Here is a 21,579-nt window from a genome sequence, read left to right as displayed (position 1 = left end):
TAAAAAAGTGGCACAGTTCTACAATTTAGCCCTGAAAGCATCTTATTTTGGATTTCAATTACCTCTGAACAATGTGTACCAGTTGTGGTTCCACGGACCCCTTTCTAAACATTTTTTATGCTTCACTGTTCACCACACCTTGCTCATATTAAAGAGTCATTAAGTGGCTTCTATTGGACCTGAAGAGAACCCAATGGGTTCATCCATTTATTTGAATTATGCCCTTTCAAAGCAGAGGAAATAACTAAAACACAGTTCATACTTGTTACCAGGGATTCGAAAACTCTGTCTTCCAACTTATTTACAATTTACATCCAACATGTATACACACACACACACACACACACACACACACATATATATATATATATATATATATATATATATATATATATATATATATATATATATATATATATACACACACACACATTTATGTATGTATATTTACTGTATATATAGATGTGTGTGTGTGTGTGTGTGTGTATTGCCCACTATCATGGGAAAAACCTGGTGAAGGTTTTTATTGCATTGTGGGGTTTATCTCAGAAAATGTCACTACACACTGGGACCTTTAAGTCAATACCAGAGTAAACTGAGAAGCATGAACTTTTTAAATTTGAGAGAACACAAACGGGTTGTCTTGAAAATGTCGAAACGTCTGTGACTTTTGACTTTACACCCACTGAGTTAGCCGGAGACAGAGTTGTAGAATATTTACAGCAGTCAACACAGTCCACCAGGTAAAATCAAACACATATTTCATGTTATTCACAACTTTTTAAATATTTTTTTTATAAAGTCTAGATAAGATGTGTTATTACCACTGGAGAATGAGCATGAGCAGTGCTTCAAAAAACGGCATTCATAATAATGTGAGTCCAGGGGCAGTGCATGCAGCTCAGCCTGATTAGCCTTGGGTGATGTAAATGGAAAAGGTCTTACCGGTGACGAGGAGCCTCCCAGTTGTGCTTGCTGTTCCAAACCTATTTTTGGCAATGCACGTGTAGCTAGCTGCGTCCCGTTTCGTTACATTGGCGATCTTTAAAGTTCCATTTGGAAACAAGGTAATCCTGTGGGAGGAAGAATTTGCCTTTTACTCTTTTGAATAACGTTGAGACAGAAAAGCAAACTGAGTTCTGTTTTTTTTATTCCATGCATTACATTATTTCTTTTCATTTGAGCACATTCCCATTTTTCTAAATAAATCTCAATGTAAATTTTTTCCACAACCTTTTATTGCCTAATTTTACCAAAATGTTTGTCAAAATGATACAAAAACATATCATTATACAGCCCTTTGACCTAGATTGTACTTCAGAGCATAGCAAGGAATCCCAAAGAATCAAAATTTGAAAAGTGGGTGAGCAGCTGAACTCCGGGACCTATTACTAAGTAAAAATACGTTTCACAAAGAGCATCCTTGAATACATCAATAATTAAATACATGTGCTTTCAAGACGTTATGTTACTTAGGTCAGAGAGAATACTCGCGCTAGGAGATTAATTAAAACGTTTTCACCAATACACCAATCCAGATCTAAATCTTTTAAGTTAAACATGATAGCATAGTGCTACATAAGGAGAAGTGGAAATCCTACCAAAGAAAGCATGTACAAATGATTAAGGGGCAAAAGATAAAAGCATATCCTATTATCCAGCTCCAGTAACTTATTCCTAACAATCAAACCTTTTCACATTTGGTCTAGATTGTGAAGTTAAATGGGAAAATAAATACATAAATACATGCCTTTTCAATATGTTTAACAATTCACATTTAGAAAAGTGTGGTGTCCCTCTATAATCAAGTAGGTTCATCTGCAAAAATGGAAGGAATGTTCAAGCTAAGAGAAGGCGTAAACTAAGTAAAGTGAAACACGTGACTGGACAAGCATGTCACCTAAAGCCTTATTGGATGAGCAAGTCACCCTCGGCGTTTAAGATGACTAAACCTGCACAATGTAGACATTTTTTTCCACATCATCTTCATTATGATGATGACAGCTATTTGGTAATATTTATCAGCATATGACTAAGAATGTTATAGCCGGGGCATAGCTCACCACTACCAATGCACCCCGGAACGACATATTATTTGGACAGAATTTCCTTCAGCTAAACATGGCCCTGGAAACACACAACCGGCATCAAATTATGTCTACAAAATACACATAAATCACAAAGTAAAGACAATAGAAAAACAGAAGAAAAATGGGCCAACTGAACTAACAAATTAATGTTTGTCTGTACGCAATACCTAAACTATCAAACTTCCCATTAAAGTCTGTTTGTAATCCATGACGCTGATGTCACTATATAAAGTCCAAGCCAACCCGCTGTCTTCAGAACTCACCCCATAAGTAACAATTGTGCAGACCAGTGGAATAGTATCTGTTAGAAACTTGAGACTAGGTTGGAGGCTTGCCTTCCGGTAGGAAAACCACTACAAACACGTGGCCAGCCTTACAGTGGAGTGGTTTAGTGCCAAACCCAATTATGCGTTACAATGGCCTAGTCAAAGTCCGGATCGAAACACAATTGTGAATCTGTAGCAAATCTTGAAAACCTACTGCTCGCAGGAGCTTGCTATCCAATTTGACTAGGTTTAAGTAGAAGAACGGGTCAAAATTTCATTCACTAAATGTTGGGTCTCTCGCATCCAAGCAAAACTACAAAAAAGTTGTGCTTATAACGTGACAAAATAAGAATGAGTTTAAGAGGCACGGATCCTTTTGCAAGGCAACATCAATAAACATAACCACAGCAATAAGAAAAGCCATACATAAGTAATCTATGAGAGCAACTTCTGGTCTGCTGGAATTGCCTCCCATTAATGAGATGCCTTTATTTAGCTTGGAGCTGGTCAGACAAAACTCAGACGCATCTGTAAAAGCCCAGGTACGCTTTGCTGCTGACGAACAACACTGCTCCAGCTGCGTCAATTTGTAGCACAACCACATATCTGAATTCCTTCCTTTCGGTGTCGGCACGTTCAAAGCCGAAGCGGGTTTCACACGCAGTATGTTAAATGTCAGTCAGTATGGGAATTCGACCAATTATTTCTGGCTATGTCTGCGGCTTCCCATCCAGAGCCGCTGTGCTGTTTGGACATGATGCTTTGCTCGTATTGTTCTTTCTCAGAACTCCTTTCAAATGAGCAGCATGGGAGTGATTCAAACAGCATTTCTTCAGCGAGCAGGGACGCCTGTGCCGGAGTTGTTTTTAGCCAGTCAGCATGGTGCGTCCCCTCGCTGGAAAGTTTAGTCACCGCGTGTGCTTTTCTTCGCCCACCAATCCGAATGTATGTGGACGGATTGATCTAACGCATCGCTTGATTGGCTTTTCGGAGCCCTCCACCTATGATTAGTCTCTTTCGTTTTCTGCGTACTCTTCTTGTATAATCAACAATCCATACAGGGATGAGCAACAAAATAAATGAAGCAACACTTTATGCAGCTGAAATTGCTGTTCGACGATGCTCACTGTCTGGATGCTGGCAGTGTGCTGAATGTCTAGCCTTGTGAGGCCCATCAGCTCCCCAATCTACTGCAAAGCTTTAATCTCTGCAGCCTTGTTAGTTTCATCAATCACACTTCTGTGTTGCCTTAAAATAACTCATAAAAGATATAATTGGAGGTGCAAATGCTTCACGTTACCTTTTAAATAGCTTTTTTGCTTTCCTAAAAGGGATAGACTTTTACTATCATCGCTGATGCAGTTTCCCACTCTTTTATTTTGCTAACTATTTAACACATGCAGTGTTGATACAAGCACCTGGCATCTTCATATCCCATATCAAGTGATTTCCATATGAAGGTGCAAGCGGTATATTAACTACCGTTTGTGCAATTTTCCTGGTGGGTGCCTTACTCGCTTTCTCCTCATTAGTCTCTCCTTTTATGCATTCGCACAAATGCCAAACACACCATTGAAATTAATCGGCTTGCAATGAATGTGAATGAGAGCTGCTGGAAATGTGCATTTGGACTCTTATCCTACCTTTCAGTTCTTTGCAGGATCTCATTCCCCTTCTTCCACAGGCTAATTGCTGGGGGCGAGGCCTGAGGCTTGCATTCAAGAGTGACTTCGCTGGCTGAGCGAGCTTTTAGCAAGGCCTTTAATGGACTTTTGGAGAAACTTGGAGCTGAAGCTGTGTGTAAAAGAGCAAAAAGAAGGTAAAAGATAGGAAAAATATGACACAAACCTCAGTCTTCGCATAACAGCACACAGTGGCTTGCAAATGTATTCACACTAGTCTCGACGTTTTCTACATTTTGTCATGTTACATCTACAAACGTAGATGTATTTTATTGGGTTTTAATGTAACATTAGTGGTGCATGCTTAGGTTTAAAGGGAAGAATATCAGCTTTGCACAGCTCTAAATCAAATCAAAAAGTTCTAATCCTTAATTAAAAAAAAAAAGCTCAAGTGGAATTAGGTGAAGAACACCTCAACGGTAATTTACAATTTTTACAGATTCACAACTGGATTTATATCTGGACTTTTTCTGAGTTAAAATATGCTTTTTTAAAACAGGGGTGTGGAACTTGAGGACTAGTGGCTTTCCACTTTTAGATGTTACTCTCATCGAAGACACCTGAATCAAAATGGTTGAATTGCCTCATTAGCATTTGATCAAGTTCTCCAGAGACCTGCTAATTACCTTCTTTTTTCATTCAGGTGAATTGAAGTTGAGAGACATCTAAAAGTAACAGGACACTGGCCCACAAGGATTGGAGTTTGACTCCCATGACCTCGTCCATTCCGTTCTAGCTCTGGCTGTATGTTTAGAGTGGTTGTGCTGGCCGAAGGTGAATCCCATTTCTCAAGTGTTTTTGTAAAGTCTCTTTTTGAACTATTACTCTGTATTTAGTTCTATCCATCTTCGCTGTCACTGCTGAAGAAAACTATCGCTGTAGCATGATTCTGCCCCTACAATGTGAGGGAGGGAGCGTTTGGGTTCATGTGCAGCACAACACAGAGTTTTGCATGTAGTTTTGCAGTTACCATAAGCCTCTTGGCTGCTTCTCAGATCAAGCCGTTTGACTACTTGCCCAAATATGGTCAACTTGGTGGAGCTGCATATCACTACGGCACCCAACCCTTTTACTGAGGAGGGACATTTGGCCTGACAAAACGTCAAGCTGAGGTTATATATTTTTAATGAAATTCTTTGGAGAAGTTACATATGCAGCAATATCAACTACATGAAATGGTTTATACAGTCATGTCATGGCACCTTTAAACATCTCCACAACTGTCTTCCTGACCTGTCTGTTGTGTTCCTTGTTCTTCAGGGTGCTGTCTGTCCACTAGTGTTCTCTTACAAATCTCTGATGCCCTCACAGAACAGCTGTATTTAATAATTTGGTATAACATTTAAAGGTAACTAGTTTCGCTGAACTTCATTTAGGAGTATCAGAGGAAAGGGGTCTGAATACAAATGTACGCTTTTCATGTTTTATTTGTAAAAGAAATTAAATAACATGCATCCATGAGTCAAAGTCACAAAGCTTGCGGTAATAACATGACAACCTGTGTAAAACGGCACTGTAATTGAGATTGACTCTCCTGTAGGTTTTCTATTAGGGAGAGAAGCTGGAAATGACACAAAGTCAACATAAAAATGTACTGGGTTTTAACATCCTGGTCATTTCATTCTTCCATTGCAGAAAAAGCATCACAGCCCCCTTATCATATATCCATCCTGGTCTATACTCATCATCACATTTGAGTTCGCCATCATTAGGACCATCAAGTGTCATCACATGTACCAAGAGAGAATTGAATTTCTCATGGACCCAGTAATCAAAGCTTTGCAATTAAATCAATACAGGGTCTACATGAGAAAGCATGCACAATGCCAAGAGGCATCGTGTTTGTAGTATCCCAATCGATAGATGAAACGACTGAAAGTAAAACGAGACACTCTATCAGATTTATATTTTCACTGGCAGAGCACCATGGTGACATCAAATGAGGGGGCAGACTGATTTCTCAGCAACATTATAGCAGGATGCTTTCTTATCTTTGCAGATGATCGTACACACTGAAAGATAAGCAGAATGAGAGCAGGAGAAGGGAAGCAATCTTACCTAACACCATTAGCTGGGCACTGGAATAAACACTGCCATGTTTGTTTTCAGCCACACACTGATACATCCCGGAATCTGACAGGTTTAACGCAGTTATGGAAAGGGCTCCGTTTTCGATTTGTACCCGGCCCTGCAGAGTAAAGAGAAACAATTCTGCATATCCCTTGCAAGGCCAGCCTATTAAGTCCAAAGGCACAGCAGCAATTATTCATGCACCATGAAGGGAGGAGGAGAGCAGAGGAGGAGATGGAGGAAAAATAAAATCAAATCCTGGGCAGCGTCGTGTCACTGCGTGTGTATTCAGCTCCGAATAGATGAGGAGGCAGTTGTGAAAACTGAAAACTTGAATCTTAGATACAGAAATTAGGAAATGCTGGCAAAAGCACAGACAGTCTATTAAAATATCATTTATTTTCTGTAGTCGTTCAACTGGAAACACTGTGATGGCAGCTCAGATGATGACGAGTGATTTTAACCAAATAAGCTGGTAAGGGATCCAGATTGCTGCAGGGGAAGAGGAACAAGACTTCCTTAATTATACTCCCTCAATATGACAGTTGATATACCACACTAAATTAGCCATAAGCTTAACAGGAACATACAAATAAACATATGTGTGTACGGGCACTGTACATTTACATCTGGTTTGAAATCAGCCTGAAGTTGTTTTCTCTTCCCAAGGCAGCCTTTGTGCATTAGCCTTCATTATCCTTCCATTATCCAGCCACTGAGTAAGAGCTCTGTCAAGCTAAAGGGTGAAAAGTGAACGCAAGCTATTAAAGCGATTGACATGTTGGATGAGGTTGTTGATATGATTTCTTGTCCGGTAAAGGCAACTATCATTCTCACATATGTCCAGACGTGCCTCTGTAGCACTGGTGGTACCTGGGCTCCCTTTACTAGTATTCATAAGAAAAGAAAAATTTGAAAATATAATAGATTAACCAACATCAAAAACTACAAAATGTTTAAGCACGCTAATGTTTGGTTCTTTGGAACCTCTCGAAAACAAAATGCAGTAAAGGAAATTTAGTGAACCTCCCATTTGAATTGAAGCTGCTTATCTTTTTGTTACATTTACTTCTGGAGACAAAACTTGGATTTTAAAATTGACAGCGAACTCAAATTAATACCCCTTTAGACTAATGTGTTAACAATTATCTGAGAATTTGGGGGACTCATAGAGCATTGAAATTTCATTCCCAAATGGTTCTCTCGCCCTTTATTTAAAAAAACTAAATCACATTAGATCCTAGCATCATTGACAAAGTAACATACCCTGTTATGTATGTAATTCCACACTTCCTGCTGGTCTCTATTTAGTTTAGATTGGAATGCATTCACATAGCTCATGTGTAAATAATTCAGATGTGAGCAGTTCTCTTTCCATTTTTAGAGTATCTGGAGTATGTTTGTGTATGAGTAATTTAAAACAATTTTAGAATTTACTGAATTAGCTGTGGACTTCCGTTTTAGCAGACTAGAGTTAGAGCTGCAATCTTTTTTCTCAAGCCTATATTTACAATCCATTTTATGCTTCTGTGGGCGTGCCAGGTGTAGCACATGTGACCCATCTACATAGGCCTTTGTCCTTGAATTGGCCAATCCAGGTTCGACTCCAGCCCGTGACCCTTTGCTGCATGTCTTCCCCCTCTCTCTCATCCCCCCTTTGTGTCAGCCTACTTGTGACTAAAAGTCACTAGTGCCACAAAAACAAAAAATAAATAACTAATGTAGTATAAAATTTCAGTACAATGGTGTGGTTCAGATGTACAAATTTCACAGTTCTCAGTGAGAAGAAAACCTGCTGGATCAGCCCCCAGAGGCAGAATTCAAAACCAACCCCTTTCTTTTATCCAATATGGCTGCCATGACTATGAAGATTTTGTAGTAGCTGCAGTAATAAAAATTCTTTGCGCTTCTAACAATTAGCATGTCAACAAATCCGTAGCATGCATAGTGCTATGCAAGATGGAGATATGAAGATGTTTCATTTTTGTTTGAATGTTTTGCTAATAGACTTAGACTTAGACTTAGACTTTCTTTATTGTCATTTTGTATACACAGAGTGCATACAGAACGAAATTTCGTTTTCACACAGCTCAGAAATATTGCAGTAACTCTACAGGATACCTTGCAGTGAATTACGGTACAGGATAAAGTGCAGTGGTTAATCGCAGTCACTTACAGGATAAATTTCAATTTACTTCCGGATAAAGTGCAGCAGTGAACAGTAGTGGTTGTTAATAGTAGTTGCCCTGAACATAAAAGTTAGCAAAAGAGGGGCTTTTTTAGGCAAGTCAAATTCAGTACGAGTGGACATAAAAAGCAAACAAACCTAGTCAAAATGAAGTTAAAACTCCAATTTGTAAAATAACTTTTTAAAATAAATTACTTTATACACAAACTTAATATGTTATTTCATCGAGTTATGAAACCTTCCTGCTACAAGCTGTGAGACGCGCATAACACACCAATTCAAGTCATAGTGGCCATAAACTTTTCTAAGCAAAATCTGTGCCACCACAAAGGAAGTAGATTGCCCACTACAATCCATCTTTTAGTACTTTCCTCAGTATAATTGGAGCAAAAAGCAATAAGACCTCATACCTCAGCCATCATTTGCTCGCCATTCTTCAGCCAGCTGTAGGATGGTTTTGGCTTTCCATTGGCCTTACACTCCCAGAAGAGGTTCTCCTCAATGGACGCGGCCGTGTCTGTTATTGTCTGGAGCCACTGAGGTTTAGCTTGAAATAAAAAAAAGACGAGAGGATTACTTGCTCAAACATGTGTTTTGATTATTAATGGCCTGGACGCATACAGAGAGGTATCAGGCTTTGTAATGTCGTAACAGCAGCCTTTTTCATTATTTGTGTGCTGCACTTTTAACACAGTTATCAACATAAAAAAGATTATGGATTAAGGGTGGAAGGAAATCTCGAGCCCCAAGATCTCACAGTTTTAGTACAGCAATGTAATCCTTGTCAGTGTGGAGTCTGGTTCGTAAAGTCTTATCTAGTTGTCTGCATGTGATTTAACCAGTGAAATAAGTGTCTCGTATTGATTGGAGCCCGGATCATGAAGGTGCTTTATACTACACTGTTGAATCTGTGTTTGAGACTTTTTATTATTTCAAAAAAAAAAAAAAAAGAAAGGTCCCCTATTGTGTTGAAAGAGTTGACTAAAAAAAAATTTTTTAGAGCACTGTGACAGTTCTCGGTAACAAAAGCGTTATATAAGCACTTTTCAACAATGAGTGGAAGCATTTAAGGTACTCTTGATCTGTCTTTTTTTTTTTTAGGAAATTCTTTGAAAAAAAGGAATGGTGAGAGTGACAAGGAAGATACGGCAGATTTGTAAGGACTAGCCAACCGTTAGCCGCTGACAACAACAAAGCTGCCAGCTGCTTCGGATCTTCCTTTCAGGCTCTCAAGTAAAGGACTGTTTCACAGTTGAAAAAATAAGACAATCAAATCTGAACTGAGTGATTTTACATTGAACAGACATCCTCTGGGGATTTATCAAACCATTTTTGTATTTGTGAAAACCCACAATTTCAGCTTTTCTGTGCTCTTTTGGCGATAGGGCCATCTTAGAATTTCACAAGATAAAAACAAACAAAAAATAACTTAGATATGGATTAGTCAAGCCTGGACTACATTAATTATAGATGTCTGAAATATATAAAATTCAGATTTTTTTCCAAACTCATAGATTAATAGATACATTAATTGTCTTATCATATTAATATTTTAATTTACTATAGTTTCAATGTAAGTCAGTTGACTTAAAGGGGTGTGACATTAAATTTAGCTCCTGAAGCGAGATGATAAATGATATTGGGTCTACAAGAATGACTGAAGATATTCCGATGGTTTTACTAATTTACATTTGTTCATGTTTTGTTCCCCCCACAGACAAATTTAATTCATTTTAAGGAGGTTCTAATGCTTTAACTTTTTTTTGATATTCTAGTTACACCCCAGGGTGATGTACAGTATATTAGAACTTTAAATAATTGCATCAAAATCAAAGACAGACATCATCTCAGTAACTTGGAGTCCGATTGAACAAAGTTGATTTCAATCCAATTATGTTAAAAAGGTAGACAATTTTTATTCAGATGTTTTCTGATTTCAATAAATTCACCCCAATTACAATTCTGCCTTCAAGATGCAAAGCTTATGAAAGAAAATATCTACAGAAATGTATGCCTACATGTAGAGAAACACAAAGGTTTGTCTGCAAGAATATTGTTTTTAACTTTCGTCCCCCCCGTCGTTTACTCACAACTGTCTCTCTTACCGTGGTAAGAAATGCGACCCCGAGCTGCATTTTTGCCCCGCCGGTTCTCTGCTATACATTCATAGGTCCCTGCATCTTCCTGCTGAAAATTAGGGATTTCAAGGACGGCGTTTGAATTCTTCATTTTGACTTTGCTGGGAAAAGGGACACCACTAGTTCTCCTCCAGCTTATTTCCGGGACAGGGCTGCAAGATGAAAAAAAAAAAAGAAAAGGAACAAAAGTTGCCAGGCTTTCAGCTCCCAGTCGCAGTGATCAAAGTGTGATTCAATGCAGAAGGAAAGTAGATGAGACCGGGGCTTTGTGAATGTCTTTTTTCAAAGAGTGGGCACCCACATTTCACATGCTCTATAAGGAACTTTCATTTATACAGATTTATTTTTAGGCTGTCACCTACTCAACAATATATTGCTAAATCAGAGAATGCATATATGCTATTATTTGTTTATATAGCTCTTATTTAAGTTGGGAATGACTCAACAGTTTATGTAATATACAATGTAAAGCTGACTTACTTTCCTAGAGCAAAGCATTCCAGTTTGACCACCGATTCTTTTGCAGCGGGAACCGAATCGGGAAAATGAACTTCGATTTTGGGCTCATATTCGCCCATTACACCTAAAAAACAGAGAGAACAACAGACAACAAGCTTTTTATAGCACCGACGAGCGGCAGACATTGCACTGCGTCTATCTGGATCAGAGTCACAGAGAACTCATAGAGTGGGACAGCTAACACAAAAAGTCTTTATGGGTATGTATCAAAGTGACCACTGAAGGGCTTATAAAGGAGGGAAGAAATAAGAGGCGGGTCATAAAAGATTCAGAGAACACATCACGGCATAGATTAGCTTGGTGGAGATTACTTGCAGAGATTTATGAATGCAACTTCATTTAGGACTTTATTTATATTCACATCCCTGGGATGGGCCACACACTTCTTTGTTATTACCAGCTTCAGTCCCGGTGCCCGGGAGCAAGAGCAACCTTGGTGTCCTGTCAATGCGTTTACATTAAAAACCAGAATGGACAGAGATAAATCAGAGTAGTTTTAATGTCAGCCTCAAAAGCAATAATAAGTATTAATCTGCAGTGATTAAACATTAATAAGTTGTAAAAAATGTGGTTACCAGTGGTATCAGCGGTTCTGTTGGGGTGTTGCACGTGTGGAAAATCCACCGAGAACCAGATATAGATTTCTTAGTTTCTAGGTCATCAAAGCCTGCAGTGCCTATAAATGGCCGTACATCATTACTAAACATGCTGCAGGTGGTGGAAGATAAACATCAGCTATACAGATTTATTTATTTTTTTACTCTTGTTACACTTGTGCTTTTTTATTTGCACTGTTACATTCCTTCACTGTGGTAGACTGCAAAAGGATATTTAGAATTTCCCACTACAGTTTTTGTTACTAGCTCCTTAGTGAAGATTGTCTGTTTCCAACTAGTCAGGGTCACATCACAGAAGCAAACTGAAGTGAAATATAAAATAAGTTCTTAGTAGCTACTACATGGGTGACAGCGGCGACAAAGCCAGAAGTTTGTCCTGTAACCGGTGGGTTGCTGGTTCAAACTCTGCTCCCACCGTCTCAGTTACTGTGTTGTTGGGCACAATGACTGCTGCCGGTGGTCAGAGGGCCTGGTGGCAGTGATTGTTTGGTAGCCTTGCCTCTGTAAGTCTGCCCCAGGGCAGCTGTGACTACAATGTAGCTCACCAGCATCAGCGCATGAATAAATGGATGACTGACCAAATGTAGTCACACGTTCAGACAGTCGGAGTGAGAATCTGTGAGGCGCTTTAGGATCCTCAGGACTTGAAAAAAACGCTATATTTTACAGGTACAACATGCTGCTTCTACACTGATGCAGCCATAATCAGATTTTATTATCTTGGACCATGTGTCTGTGGGTTACCAATATCAAGGCGTAACATTTTAAACAGTTATAACTTTAAAACCATACAAAAAAATATAAATGATACCATTCCAGTGATTTAAAGCCCTTTGAATGAGATACCAAAGAAATTGCTCAACAGCACATTTCTGGTCAGCTGGCTGGTTACGCTTCTAAAGGTAAGACAATTACGCTATTTGGATTTATTTTGAATCAGTAAAAAAGGGCATGTATCAAAAGCAATATAACCACTGATTAATATCACAAAGAACAGCATTAAAACTGTATTAATGAATGTGTTATATTAGCAGTAGTAGGAATAAAATGGTTTCAGCACGGGCTTGGGCCAATCGTTAGCTTTGGACTCGGTGACTCGTTTGGATTTAAACAAAATCAAAACACTAAGACAGTTATCTACTACAGATAAGTATGTAACCACACGCAGCCTTTAAACTGAATCTCCCTGCAGAAATGTGATTGTTCCTTTTTGGTCAAATGTTTTCAAATGGAAGAGTTGGAAAAACTTATTTTAAAATCTCCTTTTGGCTTGAAGCAGTATTTTAATTATATTTTCAGTTTTATTCAAAATAAAACAGGTAGTCAAAAGCTATGCTGAGTGAAAAGTTGTAAGTGAAAGAAAAAATGAGAAGCAAACTTGAGTTAATTAACTTATTTGGAAAATCTAAGAATGAAATGTGTTATGCATAAAACAATAGTACCATACGTATCAGGGAAGGCTAAAAACCAAAGTGGACTCTTACTGTTCTAAAATAGTTCTAATTAAAATTTTAAAAAATCTGTTCGTACTTTAGCATTATGAAGTGTGAGAAAATACAATTTTACTGATTTTTGCACATTTTAATTTTTATATCAGTCATGTTTTACATGCTCCATTCTCAGTTTTTTTCACACAGGTTTATTGGTGGCACATCGCTCCTTTCCTCTTTTAACCATGTATATTGAATTTTTTTGGTACATAACTGCTCATTGCAAACATGACATTTAGTTTCAAAGATTGCTATGGTGACTAAATATGCTTTAGTTTTATGCTAAATGAAGACACCAAGAGAGTCAAAAATTATAAACTGTCCTGCAATCAATATATTGGGGACTGAAGATAGAAAGGGAAAAAAAATCCATCAATATGTGAAATATTTGACAAATTAACTTAAAAATAGTAATAAAGAGTAATAAACACAAACTAGTGTGTGTTATTAACATGTTTACCATCACTCCTGAGGACCAGGGGTGTTGGAGAGCTGAGCACCTTCTGCTTGGTGACAGTGTTGTTAACCACACAGGTGTAGTTGCCCACATCTGAGGGCTCAACTTTGGCTATATACAGGCTGCCGGTCTCCTGAGAGATGAACCTTCGGCTGTCTTGTTGGACGGAGTACGGGTATTCATTGAAGATCCATGCAAATGTCAGCTCTAGAGCACAGAGAAAAAAACAGTTTAGTGCAGCATTTGTCCACAGAGTATAGATACAGATGAAATAGCTGAATCAAAAGAACTCTTCTTTGGCCTCATGTTAACACATCTCATTATTTACATCCCCTTATGTAAGTATCTTTCGAAGAAGATACCAAGAATGCAGCGACTGTTATTGCAGAAAAAAAACAACAACAACAGGAGACCAGAGGAAAGGGAGCGAAACAAACTGGATTACGGCACGTCAGTGGTCCTCCCCTGACACATGGCCTCCATTCTCCGGGTCCCCGAGCGACTTAGTTTAAGGGCATCCCGAATGAACGAAAGGATTGAGAGCTCAATGGATTGACATACAGATTTAAGAACACGCTGTCATTTCTTTTCACGGGCTACAGGCCCGCCATAAGAGAGGAAAGACCTGTCATGAAGAATTACAGTGTCATTTTCCAGAGCCCCCACACGAGAAAGGAGGTGCTTCGTGCAATCTTCCACCTCAGGCCTGAGGGTGGCAGGATGGGGGGGGGGGCGGTGCCAGAGCCAAAAGGTGTACGCAATGACTGTCAATCATGTCCAACACCACCCGAGGGGGGGGCGAGCCGCTTGGCTTTTGACCGGCTGCCGCGCCCGTGCTGAGCGCAGCGATGCACATACAAAGCTGCTTCTGATTAGGCAAGCAGGAGCCACATAGCTCAGAGTCAGCATAACCCCGGCCTGAACTGGGCAGCCGTAATGAGCAGTGATACAACTCTGCGCAGCAATTCTTCGTCGAGTGCTGACTGAATGAAGTAACGCACAAATACTCGTATGCAGGAAAAAAAAGTGCAAAAGGCTTTCTTTTTTTTCCCCAAGCAAACAAAAACAAAACCCACTTTGGACGACAGAAGTGGTACAATAACAATTACTTTTCTGTTGCGTTTTTCGTTCTTCACATCTGGGTGGTGTGATATTGCACGCGCTGGCAAACGAGAAAGCCTTTTTTTCACAATTCAGGGTCAATCAAGCGTAATGAAAACCCAAAGAAACGTCTCATGCTGTAGGTGTCTAATACAGTTCAGTGGAGTGCAAGGTTATGAGGCACGTCGGTGCTTTTAAATTTGAGAGCGGAAAGGAAGAAAGGGATTAAAACGAGGGAGAGGAGAGAGAGAGAGAGAGAGAGAGAGAGAGGGAGAGGAGAGAGAGAGAGAGAGAGAGAGAGAGAGGCAGCGGGGAGGTTACGGAGGGATCACGGCGGCTCGGACTGCTTTTCTTCCATTCACTTTTTCGAGAATGTGGTAAAACACAAAAGCACTACAGTTACAGCACCCTGCCGCGCATAAGCCTGTGTCAGAGAGGGAAGCTGTCAAACTGTATTTCACACAGAGTACTCTGACCCATTATCCCAAAGACCAGCTGTACAATGCGCTGCGACAAACTGTTCTCTTGTGAGAGAAATTGGTTGTTCCAGTGTGCAAGCTATTGTATCAAGAGGTTGACAAGCTAGGCAGCAGCCATTGTGGCTGTCCTCGGTTTTCTGTAGATATGCAGAGTGGTGGTGGGGGGTGCTGCCTGCAACTTAATCTTTTATTTGTAGCTTCTCATTTATAGAACGGAGTCTCAGATTTTCTCATGAACGGCATCTGTTCTGAAATGTTTGTGGTATGGGTCTACAGCCAAGAGTTCTGTGCTCTTTGGCATTAAGAGTGTGCAGCGTCTTGTGAATGATGCGTGGCCCTTGAACTGTTTTACATTTTGTCATGTTATAGCCCCAATCATCTGAAGTGTTTTCTCTGAATTCTATGCAATGAACCAACTTAAAGAAGCACATTGTTTTCAAATGGCCACATAGAAAAACAGTTCCACAGTAGCGCTTTGATTGTGCTTAGGATTGTAGTCCTGCTGGAAAGTGACCCTCTGCTCCAATTTCAAGTCTTTTGATGTTTCTAACAGGGTTTTTTTTTTCAGGATTGCCCTTTTTTTTAGCTCTATCCATCAACCATCTGTTCCTGCTGGAAAAAAAACAAGGCTACTGCATGATGAACCCACCGCTATGTTTAACCCGAGAGATGATGTGTTCATGGTGTGAGCTTTTCTCAGCATATAGGATGAAAAGTTTCACTTTGGTCTCATCAGGCCACAGAATTCAGTTCCACATATTAGCTGATATACCCATGCAAGGCCTGTGGTGAACTTTATTTGGGGCTTCTAATGGTTTTCTGATAACAATTGCTATAATAAAAGCCCGTGCCCGTATTCACAATGATTCCTAAGACTAAAAGTAGCTCTTAGTGATGTCATTTTAGGAAAAATCTTAGAATTTCCAGAGTTCTAATATTTTTCTTAGAATTTTACCTCAATACGATAAAAGTTATTCACAAAGCATCTTATGCCTAAAGAAATCTTCTAAAGCGACAAAATGTTAGGAGCAATGAGGATTTTTACAAGGCTAAGAGTGTCTCATGCACCTAAACAGTGGAGGAATGAGCACATAAACTTCTAAAATAATCATACAATTAATATAAGACAAACTTCATCATCCCCATAGGGGGAAATTAATTAGTTTCAGTGACCAGAGGGGTTAAGGCAGCTCAACCTTGAATATAAATACATAATAGGTAAACTGTTGGATAATTATGAATAAAAACAAGAGAAATCTACAAAAAGTATATATGGAGGTGAGAAAGTATTTTCTTTATTGCATAAAGTCAGTAGCCTAATATGTCCTGTAGAAGTTCGCTTGTGTGATGCCATCTCCTCGCTTTTGATTGCAGCAGCACTTCTCACGTTCCAGGCTGGTGTGTACAGGCGGCAAGATACACAGAAAAAAAGATGGGTTGATCTGTGGCAATACGCTTCAAAGTCCATGTATTTGTGTTGTGATCCAGGGACAGATTTACTTTTCAACACTCCTATATTCTCATCCCAGAGCTGACTGGACAGATGTCCATGTGTTGCTGTTTGTTTCTTTCCATTTTTAGGAAATAGATAGGTAAGTGGCCATTAATATCAAATAGATGAAGTCGTAAAATGACTGGCAAGTAAACATAACAATAAGCAAAACAAAAATAATGATGAGGATGTGAATAAGGTGTGGTCAAACATCATGATGTTGTGTGACAATCAATTCGTTTTGATTTTAATCCAGTCCAACTGGTTGATTTCTTTACTTTGAAAGGGTCGAATTTGCGTTTATTTTTTCTTGTACTATCAACCAATCATAGCTCTTAAAAGACAGCATCACACCTAGCAACAGGGTCAACTACACCTCCTCGATAAGATAAAAATCTCAGTCATTTCCTTATCAGAGTTAATCTCAGCAGCGATCTGAATTTCTCTCAAGCCTAAACTCCTAGGTAGGAATTTTTAGGCTAAAATAGGAGCCCTCTGATAATCTTTGTGAATATGGGCACAGATTTGCAAAGTGCAGCTTACCTATAGCTGTATGTGTAGATTAGCTAAATCTACAAATGATTCTGCACGAAGTACAGTCAGGTATAAGTCCAGGATGCAGAACCATTGCCGTTTTAGTCTCTTTGTACATATGTGATTATTTCAATTGGTTTTATTTGCATTTTTTATTTTTATTTGATTGCTTCTTTTTTTCATTATTCCTTTATTTGTTTGTATGGCTGTTATGAGGATGAATATGATGATGATGAACATGATGATGATGATGATGATGATGATGATGATGATGATGATGATGATGATGATGATGATGATGATGATTGTCCTGCTGACAGATGGCCTCCTTGCTGTGTTGTTGGACAACAGACTGAACTATTTTCTGTTCCTTGGTTGTTATACAGATGTGTGTTCACTAATGGTCTTTAATACAGCTCTCACAGCGTTGTAAGAATGTTGTTTATTATCATTTGTTGAAGGCAAATGGCTACATTAGATTTTATTTAGTGATAGAGTAAAGAAGGCGGAACAGAAATGCATGGGAAACGTGTGAAAACCATATATCCCTTTTCTTCTATTCTACAATTATGCACAACTGTCTGTTGATCTATTACATAAGAAGCCTATAAAATACATGCATTAATTAGCAAGGCAGTGTGAACAGTAAAGAGGCAGCTAATTCCAACCTTGTAGCACTGAATCTCATTAATTAACATTTCTGCAAACCTTAAGTTACAAAGTGACAGGTTGTTGTTGTGGGCAGCATGTTTTTTTATTTCCCCAATGCAATTCTTTTGTGACCAGAAGGTTTTTTTTCACGGAATAAGCAGATCAATACATTGTGCTAATTAGCTAACTTTAGAGATGCTGTTTATCTGCTTGTGGTTTTGTCACATTTCCACAGCACCTAGCTACCTTTTTCCTACTTTCCAGCGTTTGTGCTTTGATAAGTGCCTGTTTACTTACATTACAACATTTTAACATGCAAACCTTGCAACCAGAATAAGCAATTAAACTTCAATTATTTAAGCTCAAAATGAATAACATGTGTCTTTAAGTAGAATAAAAAGGAAAAAAAAAAACATAGAAATGGATTTAGTCCTTTGTAAAATCCAGATCCTTGAAGTAATATAACATAGATAAACAGAAAGATTACTGGTATGAAGAAGTACCAAAAAGTGTTGGATCTTAACATCCGCTCAGTGTTTTTTTTTTTAAAAAACTGCAGTTGGTAAAGTTAGCTACCAGAGCAGATAGTCCAACTAATAAACTAGAAAACATCAGTGTTTTATGCTGGTGTAACTGCATAAACGCCAAAATGGTATAATCGTATGCACAACTGAGATGTTTATTTTAACTATTATAGTTTTATGTTTGATAATCTCTATAGCAACAAACAACATTACTACAAAGGCAATATTCAGTATGTTCTATTTTTACACCAGCAGTAGCAATACCATCTATAATATTTACCTAAATATGGTAAATGTAAATACTGTCAAAGTGTAGAATTTTTACACAAAGTTATCATACAGTGATAACTGGCTTAGGCATAGTTACACATAAAACAGATGCTTTTTATCATGCATTTTCCTAAATAAAAAGGCAAATCCTTTAAATATTTCTAAAATCCAAAATACAGAAGACTACACAAACGACAGTTTGATATGGCAATGCTTACCTCCAGAATGTGGGGGGGCTCCACATAAAAGAACCACTCCTTGGCCCTCACGGACGTTGACTGCACTCCTCACCGACTGTGTTTTGAAGTTGTCAAGATCTGAGTCAAAAAAGATGGAAATTGAATTAGTCAGCAGCCTAACCTTAATCCTCAGCACCATAGCCCTGTATTTCCCATAGTACATTTTTATAGTTTATTGATCTGGGCTTCTTTGAGAACGCTTTTGGAAATCAGGAACCCAGGTTTTCCCTAAACTCCCCTCACTGAAACACAGAGCGGAGGATTGAGACTTTAACGGGCCATCATTGATTGCCCTGTTGGCACCTCCTGACAGCAGCTGATAGTTCCAAAGGCGTCGGGGCGCTGATGAAATAGATGGACCTGCCTTGTTGATGTTTACTCCAGGAACACAGCAATTTAGGTTGCAATGAAGAGATAAGACTGAAATAGGATAAAATTAGCGAGGAGATAGGAAACACTGTGCAAGGACTGAGAGAACACGAGGGGAAATGCATGACAAATGACATTTTGCCGAGCCAGCAGCAATAAGTAACATCATTATTAAATGTGGTGTAATCTTGCACTTAAAAGCATTAGCTTCCCCATCAATACTCTCAGCACAATCTATCGCCTACAAATAAATGAGCATTTGCTGGCAGGTGGGGAAAAAACCCCCTCAAAACCTGGCATGATAAACCACCCCTGGCTTCATGACGGATGGAGGGAAGCTGCCGCAGCTCTGCTCCCTGTCTGCACCCTCTGGCTAACAGCCTGGAGTAAGCCTTCCAAACACAAACAAAAGAAAGTCAGTGTGACCGATAAGGGAAATTAGGAGAGGGAAGATTATGGAGAGAAGTGGGACAGAGTGCTGCTAAGATTAATGAGCAGCTCTCCGTTGACCGTGGCGGAATCAAACGGAACCAAGTCACGGCAGGATCGCGAGAGGCCACAGGAGGAGGTGACGGGCTTGAAACACAGACCGAGGTAACGTCCCTCTGATCTCACCAGGCTGCCTTAATAAATACTGATTCTATCTCCTAACCACATTTTTTTTTGATTCTGAGGAGCAACGCGAAAGCAGGAGTCATACATAGCTGGTCTTATAGCGGCTGATAATCATAACAGCTACGCCATTAAAAACAGGAGGAGGGGAATCAAAGCGCTTGGAATTGCTTAGCAGATGAGGAAAAGACGACTTGTTTGCCCAGATTGTGCAAATTTAGCCAAAAAAAAAGGGTAAAGATGTTGCCGGGCTCAGTGCTTGAGGGAGATAAACCTCCCTCTACTGTAGCCTCTGAACAGAAGAATAATGGGCTTCATGGGAGTCAGCTGACCACACACTGTAACTCTAAGAGCTAGAGGCCAAACTCACTATAGCTGCAGTGATTCCTTTGTAAGCAGAATCAATCTCTGCCATATAAGAATGGCTGGCCTACAGATTACAGAGGGAGGCTATCACAGTGCCAGGATGATTGGTCTGGGCAAGGGCGCCAGTGCACAGACATCCCCTGGTATAATATATTGTATCCGGCAGAATTTGTAAGCAAAGATGTTTCTGAGGCACCACAGCACAACTCTAATAGAATATAAAACATGAATGCATCTGAAAAATTCAAACTATTTACAACCTAGTTAGGTTAATATTTTTGTACTGTCTGGACATTCTTTTACCCCCATGGTAGTGCTGTTCTACATTATAAAATCATGACGCCATAGCGATATCATTGGTAAAAACTGTAAGACAAGATCAGCTGTGAGACATTTTTCATACAGCTGTCTTTTTGATGTGAGCTCCAACACTCTGAGACCTTTAGCATCTTGGACACCGTGAGACTCCACCCAATAATCATGTCATGAATATCATTGCAATAAAAATATGCATTCATGATGCAGAAGATGTTAACTAGGGCTGTCATAAACCATTATTTTAGTAATCGATTATTCTATCGATTATTCTGATGATTAATCGGGTAATCGCATAAAAAATGAATACATTCTGCAGATTTTTTCACATAATTAGATGAGATCATTTTATGAGTAATAGAAATGAGAAAAGCTACTAGGTGAAATGCTAATTTGCAAATAATGCTATTGTTTTTTGAATAACAAGGATAACTCTTCAGCTTAAAAGTTCTAAGATCAAAATGTTAAAAGCTCAACCTTTTCTGGTTGACTTAACATCAATCCAGTGTTTGTGCCTTTGTAGTAAAAATGGTCACAAAAAAAAAAAAAAACAATGTTTCACCTGCACATTGCATCCTAGATTTTTTCAGATTAAAAAGCACAATTCTATTCATATAAAAAAGAACAGTTTAACTTAAGGGCTAAGATAAATTCTTAGTTTTTTTTATTCCACAAATAGACAACAAAAATAATTACACATTCATCAAAAAGGTAAACAGCTCTTTTAAATTCAGGCCTTTTTTTCAAACCATTCTTACCCATGTTTAATAGAAGATAAATACCTTTACTGTCCCATCCTGGGGAAACTTGAGTGTGACAGTGGCAAAAACAGGTAAGCCTAGACACCAGACTTACACACAAGGTGAATTACTATCAAAAAAGCTAGCAAAAGAGAAAGAAAAATGCTGTGCTTATTAATACTTAATAGATAATAATCTTCAGATCAAAATTAAGTGTTAAAGTTAAAAATGTTGGAATAAAACGTCATTTGATTTACAGAATGATGTAATATTTTTGTCAAACCTTTTTTGTCGCACAAATTAACAACTGCAAAATCTATTGGACAGAACCAGAATCAACTTTCCTCTAAATACAGTATATAGTTGTGAT

General features: G+C 38.8%; 1 protein-coding gene across 1 annotated transcript in view; it reads right to left on the bottom strand.

Annotated features, from left to right (window-relative positions):
* LOC105934489 (contactin 3b) overlaps positions 1-18,885 on the bottom strand; it is a gene marked incomplete at its 5' end in the record, with an annotated part of 45,736 nt that extends 26,851 nt beyond the window's left edge. The window contains 8 exon segments of the mRNA XM_036134043.1: positions 946-1,073; positions 4,000-4,150; positions 6,097-6,226; positions 8,707-8,843; positions 10,402-10,586; positions 10,915-11,017; positions 13,521-13,724; positions 18,787-18,885. Coding sequence (XP_035989936.1) covers positions 946-1,073; positions 4,000-4,150; positions 6,097-6,226; positions 8,707-8,843; positions 10,402-10,586; positions 10,915-11,017; positions 13,521-13,724; positions 18,787-18,885 — 1,137 coding nt within the window.
* Positions 18,886-21,579: the final 2,694 nt, after the last annotated feature.

The sequence above is a fragment of the Fundulus heteroclitus genome, unplaced genomic scaffold (assembly GCF_011125445.2).
Source record: "Fundulus heteroclitus isolate FHET01 unplaced genomic scaffold, MU-UCD_Fhet_4.1 scaffold_720, whole genome shotgun sequence".
Lineage (NCBI taxonomy): Eukaryota > Metazoa > Chordata > Actinopteri > Cyprinodontiformes > Fundulidae > Fundulus > Fundulus heteroclitus.
The sequence above is the reverse complement of the archived record's forward strand: the minus strand, read 5'-3'. Positions and strand labels throughout refer to the sequence as shown.